Source organism: Podarcis liolepis, assembly GCF_965112155.1.
Source record: "Podarcis liolepis genome assembly, chromosome: 10".
Taxonomy (NCBI): domain Eukaryota; kingdom Metazoa; phylum Chordata; class Lepidosauria; order Squamata; family Lacertidae; genus Podarcis; species Podarcis liolepis.
In genome coordinates this window covers 69,190,695-69,205,707 of record NC_139562.1, presented here as the reverse complement: position 1 = coordinate 69,205,707, position 15,013 = coordinate 69,190,695, and the positions used below count along the sequence as shown (strand labels likewise).

Here is a 15,013-nt window from a genome sequence, read left to right as displayed (position 1 = left end):
AGTCCTAGGCTCTGTGGTTTAACCCACAGTGCCACCCGTGTCCCAACAGTAGAGAAAGGGGCAGGCAAAATGCAACTCTTTGGAGGAACATCTGGATCCCAATGCAAGTCAGAAATAAAACACAGAGGGAGAGAGGTGGGACCTTCTCATTAGCATACTCCAGCTGCAATTTCCAGCATGGCTCACTTCCTTGAGACTCTTTTGTAACCCTGCTCTTGCCCACAGGTAGAAGTGAGGGGCCACATGGGGTGGGGGCGGCAAGAGTTATTGGAAACATGAAACAGTTATAGCCCAGTTCTCAAGAGTAGCAACAACTTTTCAGATTCCTAGAGCCTGGAACTCATATCTTTATTACCTCACAGTGTGATTCAGTAAGTCCCAGTGCTGTTTCTGACCACTAATGTGCCCAGTTATCAGCATTGTTGTCCCCGCCCCCTGGCCAGCAACTGAATCAGTTCAACAGCTGTGGTTGTTAAAACAAAAAACAAAAGCCCTGCTCTCGCCAAAGGTTTGCAAGATCATGCTGAGAAACTCTGGCCATATTAAACTGATTTGCTACACTTGATTTCCTCTTAATTCGATGACTGCTGCATCTGATGTGTCTCACCAGTAGAAACAGGGAAGCTGGAAGAAACAGATCAACTGGAATCCTATTTATGATTGGGAAAGGAGTCCTCTTTCTCATTATTCTGAGTGCCCAACTCACTCTCTTTAGTTCATACATTGGTCTCTCTCCTTAGCATATCAAACCCTAAATAGCTCTTGATCAGAGAGCCCTAAGCTTCCTTCCCAACTTAAATTTAATTCATTTTAAAGGCTGCTGTGATTAAAAATCCAAAAACAACCGCTGCAAGTGGTCTGCAGATTATTTCCCCCTTCTCTCCACAAACCTTAGCTTCCTTTGTTACAACTTAGAAAGCTGAACAAAAATGGGCTTTGCATCAGTTGTGTGTTTAGCCCCAGAAATCTGTCTTTCATAAACTGAAGCAAATCTATCAAAACTGTTCCTTCCACTTCATCTTCTGTGCTTGTAAAAACCAAGTTTGCTGAAATATCTCAGGAACACCACATCGTTCATCACAGCCATCTGCACCTTTTAGTTTTGCTCTCTGCCTTCCCTAGAGGGCTGCCCTAAAAACAGTTAAATTTAAGCTCGTCTCATTTTATTCACAATCAATGCAATGCAGCTAAGCTTGGTTGCAAGTTAGACCCATGGAAAGGAATGGAACCAGGAATATGATTAAGTTCTTTTGATTCCAATGGGAATTAACTAACCTTTTGGCTAGACTGTGCCCAGTGTCCTCTAATTGCACCTATAGTTTCAAGGTTGACATGCAAACATAGTATATATCCCCTCCAACATGGAGCAGGTACTGAAGCTGAGGCCGCAGTTCCAGAGCTCTTTTTTTTGGACAAAAGGTACTTAAATCCTACCTGGCTCTTCAACAGGAAAGAAGAGGGCCATTCCTCTTTGGGGGTCAAAATAATGTTAGATCTTTGTTTTTGAAAAATGAACAGCTCCATGTGTGCAGCCCTAACTGTTGGATTGGGGAGAGGAACAACGCATTCACTCCCCATGTAGCAGAGCAATCCTGAGGCTTTGCAGAGGTGTGGAGTTGTAAGTGCATCCCTAGCCTAGAAGCAGAAGGGGGGAAGAGAGAAGATTGGGCCTGATCCCTGTGCCTTCTTTAGGCTTCTGGAGCCGTTGGGCCTGGATCAGGGCTTCTGCTGGCTGACACCAGCAGTGAGAGCAGCTTGGAATCTAGCTGATCCCAGGCCAGCTCAGAGTGTCCTGTTTCTGGGCCTTTTGTTAGGCTCCACTGGTGGGGATATGGCTGGCAAGCTCCACACCTGCATGTTCAACAGGTGGATGGGAAAGGCTTGTGCCAGCAAGGTGATACGAGCATCACTGTGGCAGCTGGTGAGAGGCTGCAGCCCACATGAGGCAGGTTTGGACTGCAGTGTGGCTAAAACTGTGGATGTAAAACTTCCACATGCATAATAATAATAATAATAATAATAATAATAATAATAATAATAATTTATTATTTATACCCCGCCCATCTGGCTGGGCTTCCCCAGCCACTCTGGGCAGCTTCCAAAAGAATATTAAAATACTATAATACATCAAACATTAAAAGCTTCCCTAAAGAGGGCTGCCTTCAGATGTCTTCTAAAAGCCTGGTAGTTGTTGTTCTCTTTGACATCTGGTGGGAGGGTGTTCCACAGGGAAGGCGCCACTACCGAGAAGGCCCTCTGCCTGGTTCCCTGTAACTTGGCTTCTTGCAGTGAGGGAACTGCCAGAAGGCCCTCGGTGCTGGACCTCAGTGTCCGGGTAGAACGATGGGGGTGGAGACGCTCCTTCAGATTTGTCCCAGGACTGGGTTGATAGTATCTGATCTTTCGTATATATTGGATCCTCTGTGTCCGCAATGAATCTCTGGGACAGGACAAGGAAAGGAAACTAAGAAAGCATATTTCCCGTCCCTCTTTCGTTCCGGATTCTTATAACACCTGTAAGAAGCTCCACATCCCAAATGCTGACTTTATAAATGTATTCTAATTTAAATTCCTGTCCTGGAAATGTAGTTGGCTAGCTTTAGGAAACGCTCCCCACAGCATTCCAGATGGGAGACGCCCTATCAATCTAAAGACTGGGAACGCAGTCATTTTCTGACTTAATTCATCATTTATCATGGCCTGAGCGTATTTCAAAGTTTTGCACAGCAACAGCCACCTTCAGTAATCTGGCTACTCCATTTAAGCTCCTTCTATGTTTTCTACAGATACTGACTAAAAAACCCCCAACCCCAAATCCTGCTGTTTTTTTCAACCGATGAACCAGAGTGGCTGCGTTCCAGTCTCTCTCACAGGCTGACGTATCAAAACTCCTTTTGGGCTGGGTGGGACAAGGCCACGTTTGAAGCTGTCTTCTCATCACTGGTTGTTTACCATTTTTCAAAGCCAAAAAGATGCTGTCACTTTTTCAAATGACCTGAGCTGGCAGCTCTGCTTTTCTTCTCGGGAAGAGATTGTGTTCCCTTATTTCATTCACATTCCTTGGCATATTATCCAGCTGTGTTGTCATGTACCCCTGGAATGGAAAGCGCATGAAATTGTGTGAGCAACTTCCAGTGCCTCAGTTAAGAACAGAGTACCTTTCTGAATGGTGCAGCTTACATTCAAGGCTGCAGTTCTACATGGAACCCTGACACTTTTATAGGATCTTTCGACACTGAGAGCTGAGCAACCTCCAAGAGTAAACTATGACCTCAAAGGTAATTCTAATATATCAAAAGGGAATTAGCATACATATTGAATATATGTGAAGAGATGTGAATTGACACAGACCTTCCTAAACTGTACACTAACAACAGGCTACGTTTCATAGAATTGTGGAGTTGGAAGGGACCCCAAGGGACATCTAGTTCGAACTCTTTCAATGCAAGAATCTCACCTAAAGCATCCATGACTGATGACCATCCAACCTCTGCTCCGAAACCTCCAAGGAGGAAGGAGAGTCCACTACTCCAAGGAAGTCTGTTCCATTCTCGAACAGCTCTTACTTTCAGGAAGTTCTTCCTGCTGTTTGGTTGGAATCTCTTGTAACTTGAAGCCAAAAGAGCTTACAGTGAATAAGCAAGTTAAAACTAATTATCTGAGCTCGCGGTTCTAAAGCATGCCTGAAAACACATGGAAGAACTAGGATGCAGTAAAACTGGGCAGGGAAACGAGAGAGTGACAAGTGTTGGCTGAAGGGGTAAAGGTGGTAAAACAAGGTGGCTTGGACCACTCGCTTTAGAGAGAAAAGGGCAAGATATCGGAGGTGGAAGGGAGTTTGCATGGTGTCAGGAGCTGGAGTCAGCGATAAAACAATCAAGCACCCAATGGCAGTGAAGTTAACTCTTTATTCAAAGAACAAAACAGCTCAGTCATAGTGATCCCAGCAACTCTGCCAACAAGGCAGTTGCAAGGACTGAAGGTCCCTGCCTCCCACCGCTCTCCTTCCCCAGTACCCTGAGCTTTCATCATCTTGCCTCTTGTTGTTCCTCCCTCTTCATTTCTCTGCATGTTCTGGGAGACCAGGGGGAGGGGAGCTGGTCGCAGCAAGAGGGAGAGACTCCCTGGATTCTTCAGCAGCCTACCTCATCTCTGCCTCCTGTAATGTCTTCATTAGCCATTTAGGGAAGAAGCAAGGAGTGACACGTTGGGTGATCACATGTTGGCTTAATGCTTCCAGAAGGAGTCTGATGCTCTTTTGTCTTTTTGTTTAGGTGCTGAAACTCTGTTTGCTTGAACATACCTTACCTGAGTAAGGTACCTTACCTGAGTACCTTACCTGCCTCTGCAGGTCAAAACAGAACTTCCCTTCTTAGGTGCAGGTTCCTGTAATTCTAGCAAAAGCTGGATTTTAGGGGTACTTCATGACAGTGGACATACAAGGCCCAGATCCTACTCTGAAATGGCCGATGCAGTGATACAGTCCAAACATCCGTTGCCGGCTTCTACAGTGGTAGCATTTTCTGAAGAAATGATTGCCGCAAAAGTTGGTTGGGAATAAAAAATGGAATGTTTGGTGCAGCGAGCTTTCAAGCCTAATTCCAAGAACAAATTGTTCTCAAAGATCAAGTGATAGACACGATGAGAGATTATCATGACAAAAGTGGTCACTGGGGGGGGGGCACAGTGGTGGTGGTGTTAATTCAATTTATATATCTCCCTTTATGCAGGCGGCACGCAAAGAAAAGCCTCAAATGGTGATCACAGGGTCTGGCTCAGTTCATATAGGGAAAGGCAGTCCTTGAGGTATGTAAAGCCATTTAAAGCTTTACAGCCAGCCCTTCGAATTGGGCCCAGGAACTGCTTAGCAGCCAGTGCAGTTGAGCCAGGATTGGTGCTACATGTTCAAACCATCTTGCCTCAGTGAGCAGCCTGGCCACTAAGTTTCTGAAACATATTCAGAAGCAGCCCCACATTTAACATGTTGCAGTGATCTAGCGTAGAGGTTGCCAGAGCATAGACAACAGTAGCTGAAGCTGGTTGAAGGCATTTTGCACCACCAAAGCCACCTTAGGCTCAAGTGACAGCAATGGATCCAGGAGTACCCCCAAGCTGCATACCTGCTCCTTCAGAGGGAGTGTTACCCCATCAAGAGCAGGCCACCTCCCATCCATCTGTTCAAGCAAACTATCCACTAACAGTGCCTCAGTTTTATCTGGATTGAGCTTCAGTTTGTTGGCTCTCATCCAGTCCATTATGGAGGCAAGACAATGGCCTGGCACAATTGCCAACCGCCATACCTGCAGATGTAAAGGAGAAATAGAGCTGTGTCCCATCAGCATATGGCTGATAACAGCGCACTCCAAAACTCTGGATGACCCCACTCAGTGGTTTCAAGTAGATGTTAAGCAGCATGGGGGATAATATTGAACCCTGAGGAACCCCAAGCATCACCCTGGAAATGACTATCCAAGTAGGATCAGAAGCCCACTCCCAACTTGGATAGCCGCTCCAGAAGGATATCATGGTCGATGGTATCTCAAACCACTGATAGGTCAAGAAGGATTAGCAGGGATACATTGCCCATGTCTCTCTCCCGAGGCAACCAGGGCAGTTTCTGTGCCCAAAACTGGGCCTAAACTCCGCTTGGATCAGTTTCCTCCATGTGCACCTGGATGGGGTCCACATTGATGTGTGTGTAGCAAACACAGGCTATAATAGCACATTCTTGCTCTTTTTCTGGGAGGGGTGATCTGTCACATACATGGCCCAAGAGCTTTGTTAAAAGAAAAAGTATGAACAAGTTAAATGCATTTATCATTGCTACAGGATAAACCCCGGAAACCTGAGGAACAAACCTGAATCAAGCTTTTGGTTTCCACTAGTTAAAAAACTCTTTCAAATAGCTCTTTCTTTTTTTGTCTAGTTGCCTGGTTATCTCTGAGATTTAGCTTTCAAACCACCATGCCTTTTTCTATTCCTTGTTAATAAATCCTTTGGATAAAATAAGTACATGTTGGGGAAAAATACTGGCAATTCAGCCATAATCTGCAAAGATTTTTAGCGCATTTCCTGTTGTTTAGCTTCTGGGTTCAGCTTCAGATGTATTCTGAAACTCTCTTAATATCATAGTGTGGGGGTTTAGAATTTTTTTACAAAAAATAACAAGCAACCTTTGTTCCCTGTGCAAATTAGCTTTTGAACAACTTTTAAATGCAAGCTTTTCTTTCAGTGTATGTATGTAGGGGGAAACATTCATCAAAAGCCTGGATAGCATGCAGAGACAGTTTAGAAAACAATGTTAGGTTTGTTATCTCTGTACCCTTTGAAAACATGCTCCTTTTAGAATCATCCATACATCATTTTGCTTTTGGTGAACCCTTCTTCCTGTTTTCCTAGAGGAGGAAAAATGAAAATGTCTGGTGAAAAATATCTACGTGGTTATCATGAACATTTTGAGAAGAACTAAGCTATGTTACCATCTCTGAACAACTGCAGATGTTCTTTCTATGTAGATGTTCAGTGAGTCTCAAACTATCTATTAAAGTTTAAATATAGAGAGAACATTGTGTCCCTTCTTCTCTCTTCCCCCACAAAAACTCCACGGCACTGCTTTTGCCCTAGGAGCAAACATTTCAGAAACAGCCTTTTAATATGGGACTCACAAAATATACATACTATTTCATTGGAACCCACACGGCTCAAAATATTTTCATTCTTTTGTTCTTCAGATTCCTCCGAAGGATTCCTGAAAGCTTCTACACATCATGGGGAGATAGATGTTTACATTATCAATCAAAAGGGGGAAGTGGATCTGAAATCTCAGGAAGGTTAGTAAATAGTAATTTTGTATGTGAAGCTTTTACAGCTGAAGCACTTTTGCTCAACAGCAAGTTCTTCTGATTTCAATGGGATTTGGGTCCAAACGAAATGTACCATTATGTGTAAATGACCAATATGCAAAGTTCTTGAAATTTGCACTTCAACTCTGTGGAAAATATGATTTCTGCTCTCTCTCATTCTTTCTTACATTTGTGCTGAGTGAGTCACTTAAATTGCTATGGCAGAAATGAAGTTAACCTCCCTCTCAAACTGTAGAGCTCAATCAGGGCTTCCCGATAAAGTATGAAGAGAGTAATAATAATAATAATAATAATAATTTATTATTTATACCCCGCCCATCTGGCTGGGTTTCCCCAGCCACTCTGGGCGGCTTCCAAAAGAATATTAAAATACTGTGATACATCAAACATTAAAAGCTTCCCTAAACAGGGCTGCCTTCAGATGTCTTCTAAAAGTCTGGTAGTTGTTGTTCTCTTTGACATCTGGTGGGAGGGCATTCCACAGGACGGGTGCCACTACCGAGAAGGCCCTCTGCCTGGTTCCCTGTAACTTGGCTTCTCGCAGGGAGGGAACCGCCAGAAGGCCCTTGGAGCTGGACCTCAGTGTCCGGGCAGAACGATGGGGGTGGAGACGCTCCTTCAGATATACTGGACCGAGGCCGTTTAGGGCTTTAAAGGTCAGCACCAACACTTTGAATTGTGCTTGGAAACGTACTGGGAGCCAATGTAGGTCTTTCAAGACTGGTGTTATGTGGTCTCGGCGGCCGCTCCCAGTCACCAGTCTGGCTGCTGTAACCCTTTCCAACAAGAAAAGCAGAGGTGGCATGAGGATCATCATCCTAATAACTTCTTAGGTGTTCACTGCAACATCCAGACTTCGCACACACAAACAGTATAGAGTCGAGATTTGTTGTCCAATATGGGCTGTGAGTCCTGGAAGATCTGATCCCTGGTTTTAGTAGCCACTTTCCACTTGGCCTTGAAGGGTGGAGCTCTGCCCGCTTGCTTGTCTGACTCCAGCTACAAAAGCTGAGGCTGCTGAAGATGCCGGGCAGCATCTTGGCTGTGAGTCCTGGGGGACCTGCTCCCTGCCTTGCAGGCCTTTTCCCACCTGGCCTGGGAGGGAGAAGCCATGACTGACTCCAGCTACGAAAGCTGAGGATGTTGAACAGACTCTTGGGCTGGGGGTTGCTTAGGGGCTCTTGTTGCTATTGTTGCTATTAATTATTTGCACCTTTAATTTTTAGATGTAATGATTTGGGTGGAAATGGTTCAGATTGTTCGTGTAGTATTTGATGTGTTTTATTTCTTGTTCATGACTACTTTCGTTTTGTTGGTAATTAGATAAAGATTTCCATGTTGTAAGCCAGCTTGAGCATGGTTTTAACTATGGAAAGGCTGCATGCCAATATGTTGACGAAAGCAGCCAGCACATTGCTGTGGAACAGGGGCATCCAATTCCGCCCTCCAGATGTTGTGGACTCCAGCTCCCATCGTCCCTGACCATTGCCTATACTGGCTGGGGAAGATGGGCTCTGGAGTCCAAAAGATCTGGAGCTGCCATACTGCTTTCCTTTTGCTGGGTAAAAACAGCAAGCCCACATTTCTCATGGAACTCTGTTTAATTTTTTTGTGTGGGGGGGGGGGTTCTCTGACCCAAAGTGGCTTATGCCTGTCACCTTGAACTGTCTTAACACAAATCCTTTTGTTCTTGTGTATAATAGGCTCCATTACTGTCAAGGTACCTGCAACTCTTCAAGCTTATCTGCAGTTATCTGGGAGCAAGGTTGAGGTGAGCCCAGAGATCCAGTTACAGGAGACTCAGAATGCCTTCAGGGAGGACCGCATAACAGTTACAGGTGAGTCTTGTCTTGTAGACGCTCTCCCCATAAAACTTTGCTTTTAGGTATGAATCGAATTACTGTTAATTAAGTGTATGCAGTCAGGTTTGCAACCCTTTCAATGGGTGCAAATTATGTTTGTATCAGATTTCTCCCCATCATTTTCAGCCTAAACTGTAGTTAACGCCTGTGCCTAGGCAATGCTTAAGTGGGGTTAACCTAGGAGGCATGTGGTGGGGAGAAGCAATCTTGTTGTCCACTCTAGAGCTTTTAGTCATGGGATATCTGCACCGGGACTGTGATGGACAGTTCTAAGTACAGAGAGCATAAATTCATGCTTGAACTGCACAAAACATCATGAGATTCAGTGGGGAGGGAGAGCTACCCTACTTTGCTAAATGGAAAATTCTCACAGAGAGCTGCACATTGTCTCTATTTTAGTCTTCTGAACTAAGAGCTTGCTTCACAAATAAGCGGCTCCTTGGAGAATGGCTCAAATGATGTGTATCTTGGGGGTGATTGATTTTTTTCTGCCGGGAAGAAGGAAAGAATAGATAAGTTCTGGTTTAGACTTGCCAGATGTAATTACTGTGCTTCTCAATACCCTTTGCTGATGTAGCACTTTAGAAACAGATGGAATGCTAGCATAAATCCAAAGTTTGCCTTGCTTGCTATAGGCAAAGAATACATGGGAGATATGGAAGGTTGATTTACTTTTATAAACCTGTTATTTTCAGTCAAATACAATCAAATAATATTATATGCACCTTCAGTACAGTTTTCAAGTCCTAGGGACAAACATCCCTGTGATACTCTGTTTTCCCCCCTCCAAATTACTGGTATAGGTTATTTCCTTTTGTTAGCAGTCCAATAACTTGTTCCCTGGCAAACTGCAGGAAAGAGTGATTTTTTACCATTGAGTCAAGAACGCTCGTTTGGGTTTTGCTTCGTCATATCCATGCACCACATCAAGGGCCTTTATATATCCAAGGGCTGGCACCAGTTTTGCTTGGACAGTCAAAGCATAACAGAGGAGGCTGCTCCAAACTCCACTTCCAAGCTACGCACTTGTGTTTTGTTCCTCTAATCTAAACAGCCTTTGATGACACAAATATACACAGACACAGCCCAATACACAATTATCTGAGCTCAGGCAAGGTCATAGGGGAGTCAGAAAGGATACCTGACGAAGAATCAATGTTAGGGAAGCCCACCTGGCCAGTTTTCTTCTTACATCATTGCCTCTCTATCCTAGTCTATCAAAGACCTTCTTATTTAAGAAGCCACTTAGGTTGATGGAAGAGATTGAAACTAATTTTGTTGTTCTCGTCCAGGCTTTTCTCTGCTGCAAGTTAGAATAGATGTAATAAATGCCTACCCATGTTTGTAACTTTTCATCGAAATACAAATTTTATTGCTTGGTTGGTCCAGAAGCAAGCCATGCTCTTAACTATGCAAGATAATCCCAGTATGTGGGAAGGAGAACTGAAGTAAAAATAAAACTTGCAGAACTTTTAGTGGCTCACCAGCTGGAGACTGAGTCAATGAACCGTACTCAGTGGAATACTACAAATTGTGAACTATGTGAAACAGTTGTCTTCTCTGAAACTACTGGAGGCTCCAAAACAAGATGAAACAATGGGGGTAGCAGCCAAGGATCTGCTGGATTCTAAACTAATTTTAATTTAATTTAATTTAATTTAATTTAATTTAATTAATTCTTCATCATCCTTCACTATAAACCACAATTGATCTCTCTTTCTTTGAATGGACAACAGTTTAAGCTATCCAGCATTCGCTGCATTCAGATGTAACAGGGAACTTTGGTTAATTTAAAACTGGAAGTGGTAGCTTTCAGTCTCCTGTGGCATGTGAAAGGGAATGGGGAAGTGTGGGAGCCCATGGCTTGCTGTGGGTTGTCTACACAGCACTGAACTATGACTTAGAGTTGCATATGAAGTGGTCTATAGAGAGAGCATTTTAATATTTTAGGCAATGTTGACATCATTCTCATTGTATTATTAACTTGTTGGATCAAATGGTTGATCACTTAATACATTTGATATATTTATCTAATTGAATAAAAGAAAAAGCATGTTTATGTCAAGCGGCTTTTACATGACTCAGCTATTTCCCACCAGCCTTTAACTTCTATATGTATTATGTTTTCCAGCCAAGTAATTTTGCTTCCATATTAACACAAGCTCCTGTGGGATTTTCCTTACAATTTCATTTAAAGGGTCGTGGAGTGAGTTCTCCGCCTCTGGTGTTTCTCATGAAGCCCATTATATTTGCACAAGTTGTGATGATTAAAATATCTCGACCCTTTGTGACACTGAGCAGGAATGTCCCTGTTAAGAGCAAGGGAGCAACTTTGCCTTCTCTTGGTTTTGGAAGGATGGCCCTGAAGTGCAGCTAAGTATTCTGTAGCCTTCATATCAACAAAGAAAAACTTTGTTTTGGAAAAATGAATGTAGCAAACGTAAAAATAAACCAGCCGCAGGAGAAGACCCTTAGGACAGTTGAGCAAAGAGGCTTCCCAGACGCAACTGCAAGAAGCTAGCCAGGGCATGCGGCATTCTTTCCCCCAAAAGATCTGGGGCAAAGATGCTGTATATCTTAGACTCCATTTATTAATATGGAGTCAGGTTGTGTAAATTACAAGCTTGGCAGCTACATTTGGAGTGGGCAGAACAAGCAAAGGAGCCATTTACAACATTTGTAATGCTCCCCTATAAATCTCAGTGCTGTAGTAACTGCAAATTAAAAAAATAGATTCCCCCATCTATATTTAGCACCCTGCTCATATATTCCAAAGAAAACAGGAGGTGAGCCAAGGCATTTTCAAAGATGGAGAGTCTAGCCAGTCTATCAACGGAACCCAGCAAGCATGTAGCAGCCATATTGTTAAATAGTTTGTTTTGCAAAATGACTCACATTTTAATCGTGTTAGAAACGGACCTTTTAACTCCACTGGCTGTATAAACATCCCATAGTATGATCTGCTGTACATGTTTCAGGCATTTTGCAGATCCATTGCAATGGGAATGTTTTCCAATGCTGGGATTTTTTTGGCATCAGTATTGATCAAAGCATGGTGAGATTTCCACACACAACCCACCGCAGTGTGGATTCTAATGCATGCTAAAGGCTGGGTGGTTTATCAGGTGATAAGGCCTTTTAATAAGGTATTTTAATGTATAAAAAGGTAAAGGGAACCCTGACCATTAGGTCTAGTCGTGACCGACTCTGGGGTTGCGCGCTCATCTCGCTCTATAGGCCGAGGGAGCCGGCGTTTGTCCTCAGACAGCTTCCGGGTCACGTGGCCAGCATGACTAAGCCACTTATGGCGAACCAGAGCAGCACACGGAAACGCCGTTTACCTTCCTGCTGGAGTGGTACCTATTAATCTACTTGCACTTTGACCTGCTTTCGAACTGCTAGGTTGGCAGGAGCAGGGACCCAGCAACGGGAGCTCACCCTGTTGCGGGGATTCGAACCGCCGTCCGTCTGATCGGCAAGTCCTAGGCTCTGTGGTTTAACCCACAACGCCACCCGCGTCCCATTTTAATGTATAACATTCATGATTTTTATTCCATACTAAGATGGTCATTTACTGTTTGAATACACTGGGCAGAAATAGAGAGAGAGAAAAGTGTGGAGTCTTGTTCCAACTCACAGTGATAGGAGGGTACCATGTTGGTCAGATTACTGTAGTGTGCTTTAGGGTTCTAAAAATTATTATTGAGAAAATGTAGCCATACCTTGGAGATGAGGGGGCTAGGTGAGGTGTGAGCATTATAGATCTTAATGGCATCAAAGACCTAAAGGCACTTTTTGAAACAGGCAAATGTTTTTCCTAAGAAAAAGAGAATAAATTCAAAGAAAGCAGAAAATGTTTTATAGACTTCTTTGAATAAACTTTTAAGACTGTGAGAACAGATGAATCATTTATTTCTCCAAATGACAAAGCAAAATAACAGTGTATTGAGTGTATTGAGGAAGAGGTCTTCCTTCAGTAACAGCCGAGTGACTAGGAGTGAAGCAACAACATCAGAATAGAAATAATCTGGCCACAGTGGTCTGTATGGATGCACTTTGCCACACCTGATAGCACACATTTAAGAAGTAAGCAAACTTTCACACATTAACCACTTCATAAGCTGGTGATTTATATTCACCCATTATATGTCTGGTGCCAGCCTCAGTGCCGTATCTAGCACAAAATTTGGCACTACGGGACACAGAGATACAAAATATGGCAACTGTGTGCTTATAGCATAGATGACTGGCAGTAATTCCAAAGACTGAGTAAGGGGTCCAGATGTTGGTTTTGGTATCACCAGGATTCTAGTGCTCTTGAAGGGCAACAGCACTTGAGATGTGTATGTAATAGTAGCTCAACTTCTTCTTCAGAGGTCTCACATGCGCTAGATCTCTTTACACATTTATACTTGGGGTAGGACCAGCCAGTGTGGGTGCCTTCCAGATGTTATTGGACTCCCGATCCCATCAGCACCAGCTAGCACGGCAAATGGAGATGCATCATGGGAGTTGTAGTTCAGCTCATCTGGAGGCTACCACTACTCCTGACCTGGAGCATGATCCTGCACCACCACAGAGGGATTGTCATTGGAGCTCAGTAGAGTCCCTGTGCACTTTCCTGTCTTCTTCTTGCTCTCCTCCGCATCCAAGTGCAAATTACTGGCGCTCTGAACTCTGAACCCAGCATAAAAAATGATGTGGTATTAATGTAACATAAAGGAGGCAATAATACATTACCACTTGAGAAGGGTTTCAGTCTTCACCAGAGCCTGTTGCCTTTTCTCTTGTGGATTAAATTCTTGAAGTGACTCCAAAACATGTAGAATCGAATAACTCAAGTGTAGATGCTAAACGGCCACAGCTGAAAGAAGGCCTTTCTAGAAAGCTATGCGTTTTTCATTTACCGTGTGTTTTGGATGGAGAGAGCCAGGTCCTGAGTACATAAATTGTGCTGAATTTTAAAGAGGAAATAGACCTCCAGGTGTAAAAATAAAACGAACAGTCATGAGTTTGAGAAGTGTTCTGTACACTATGAGACTCTGTCACTGGCACCTGGTTTATATAGTGGGAGAGAAAACCTTAAATCCATCAGGAAAAAGATCGGTACTGCTTCAAATACAGTAGGCCTCCTTATACTGTTTTTAGTTGTACATTTTGTGACTTAAGTAATAATTTTGGCCATTTTTTCTGTGAGTGGTATGCTAACTTTTACTTCCTCCAAGGACAGTCCACTGTAGTTTGCACTTATGAGATATGACTAATTTCAGCAGAATATTCTTAGGGGAAGGAACAGATGCCTAAACTAAATGCTTTCCCATAAATCATCTGAGTTCAAACAAAGGCGCTAAATTGTTTTATGCACATAATATCCTTCCAACTTAGCTACTCGTTCATTTTCATCTTTTGGAGGCTTACCCAGGTTACCTCTGGAATACAGTTCTGCTTTGTTTTCTAAATCCAGAGGCTGAAAATAGATTTTGGAGCATAGCTTAGCCTTAGAAGATAAGATTAAAGCATAGAAGTCCATGGATTCTAGTTTGCATGGAGTGGCAAGGAAGTGATTCATTCAGCCTGCTACAGCTGTACTCAGCTTATGGCCAGCAACAGAGACTGAGTCCCAAACTAGGAATTGTGACAAAGCCTTTCCTCCTCCCAGGAGGGGAGGGGTTGTGAGCAGGAGATGATTCCTGCGTCATGCAAGGGGCGCTCTGCCCCCTGCCTCAACTCCAGGGCTGGCGCCACGCCCCTCCCTGGTTGGGCACCCGATAGGGAAGCTCGGCGGGGGCGTGGCTTGCTGCTCAAACGCAGCCGTGCCAGCCATCCCCACCATTGCACACACATTTTATTTGAGTCACCCACCCTCCACTCCCTTTAGATTACCATATTTTTTGCTCTATAAGACTCAGTTTTTCCCTCCTAAAAAGTAAGGGGAAATGTGTGTGCGTCTTATGGAGCGAACGCAGGCTGTGCAGCTATCCCAGAAGCCAGAACAGCAAGAGGGATCGCTGCTTTCACTGCGCAGCAATCCCTCTTGCTGTTCTGGCTTCTGAGATTCAGAATATTTTTTTTCTTGTTTTCCTCCTCCAAAAACTAGGTGCGTCTTGTGGTCTGGTGCATCTTATAGAGCGAAAAATACGGTAGCTGTTCCTGAGACTTTGCTATGGACCTCTGGTTGGTCACCCTGTTTAACCAGGGGGCCTAGTAGGAGTTTTTTCCAATTGGCTAAATTGGCCCAGCCTCTTGGTTTTTTCCCGCCTACCTCGTAGCAACCGTCACAACTTTCGT

General features: G+C 43.7%; 1 protein-coding gene and 3 long non-coding RNA genes across 4 annotated transcripts in view; 2 read left to right on the top strand and 2 right to left on the bottom strand.

Annotated features, from left to right (window-relative positions):
* Window positions 1-15,013, top strand: part of LOC310688060 — a 150,436-nt gene that overhangs the window by 31,768 nt on the left and 103,655 nt on the right. The window lies entirely within an intron of this gene.
* FAM185A (family with sequence similarity 185 member A) overlaps window positions 1-15,013 on the top strand; it is a 40,811-nt gene that overhangs the window by 23,405 nt on the left and 2,393 nt on the right. Inside the window, exons 7-8 of the mRNA XM_083464100.1 lie at window positions 6,732-6,830; window positions 8,567-8,701. Coding sequence (XP_083320226.1) covers window positions 6,732-6,830; window positions 8,567-8,701 — 234 coding nt within the window. The remainder of the gene's footprint in view (window positions 1-6,731; window positions 6,831-8,566; window positions 8,702-15,013) is intronic.
* On the bottom strand, window positions 1,798-6,782 carry LOC310688064. The gene is made up of 3 exons (XR_014516758.1): window positions 6,679-6,782; window positions 2,358-3,094; window positions 1,798-1,987 (listed from the first exon to the last, which is right to left on the bottom strand). It is a non-coding gene; the product is annotated as an uncharacterized lncRNA (long non-coding RNA).
* Window positions 9,509-14,564, bottom strand: LOC310688057. The gene is made up of 2 exons (XR_014516750.1): window positions 12,448-14,564; window positions 9,509-10,028 (listed from the first exon to the last, which is right to left on the bottom strand). It is a non-coding gene; the product is annotated as an uncharacterized lncRNA (long non-coding RNA).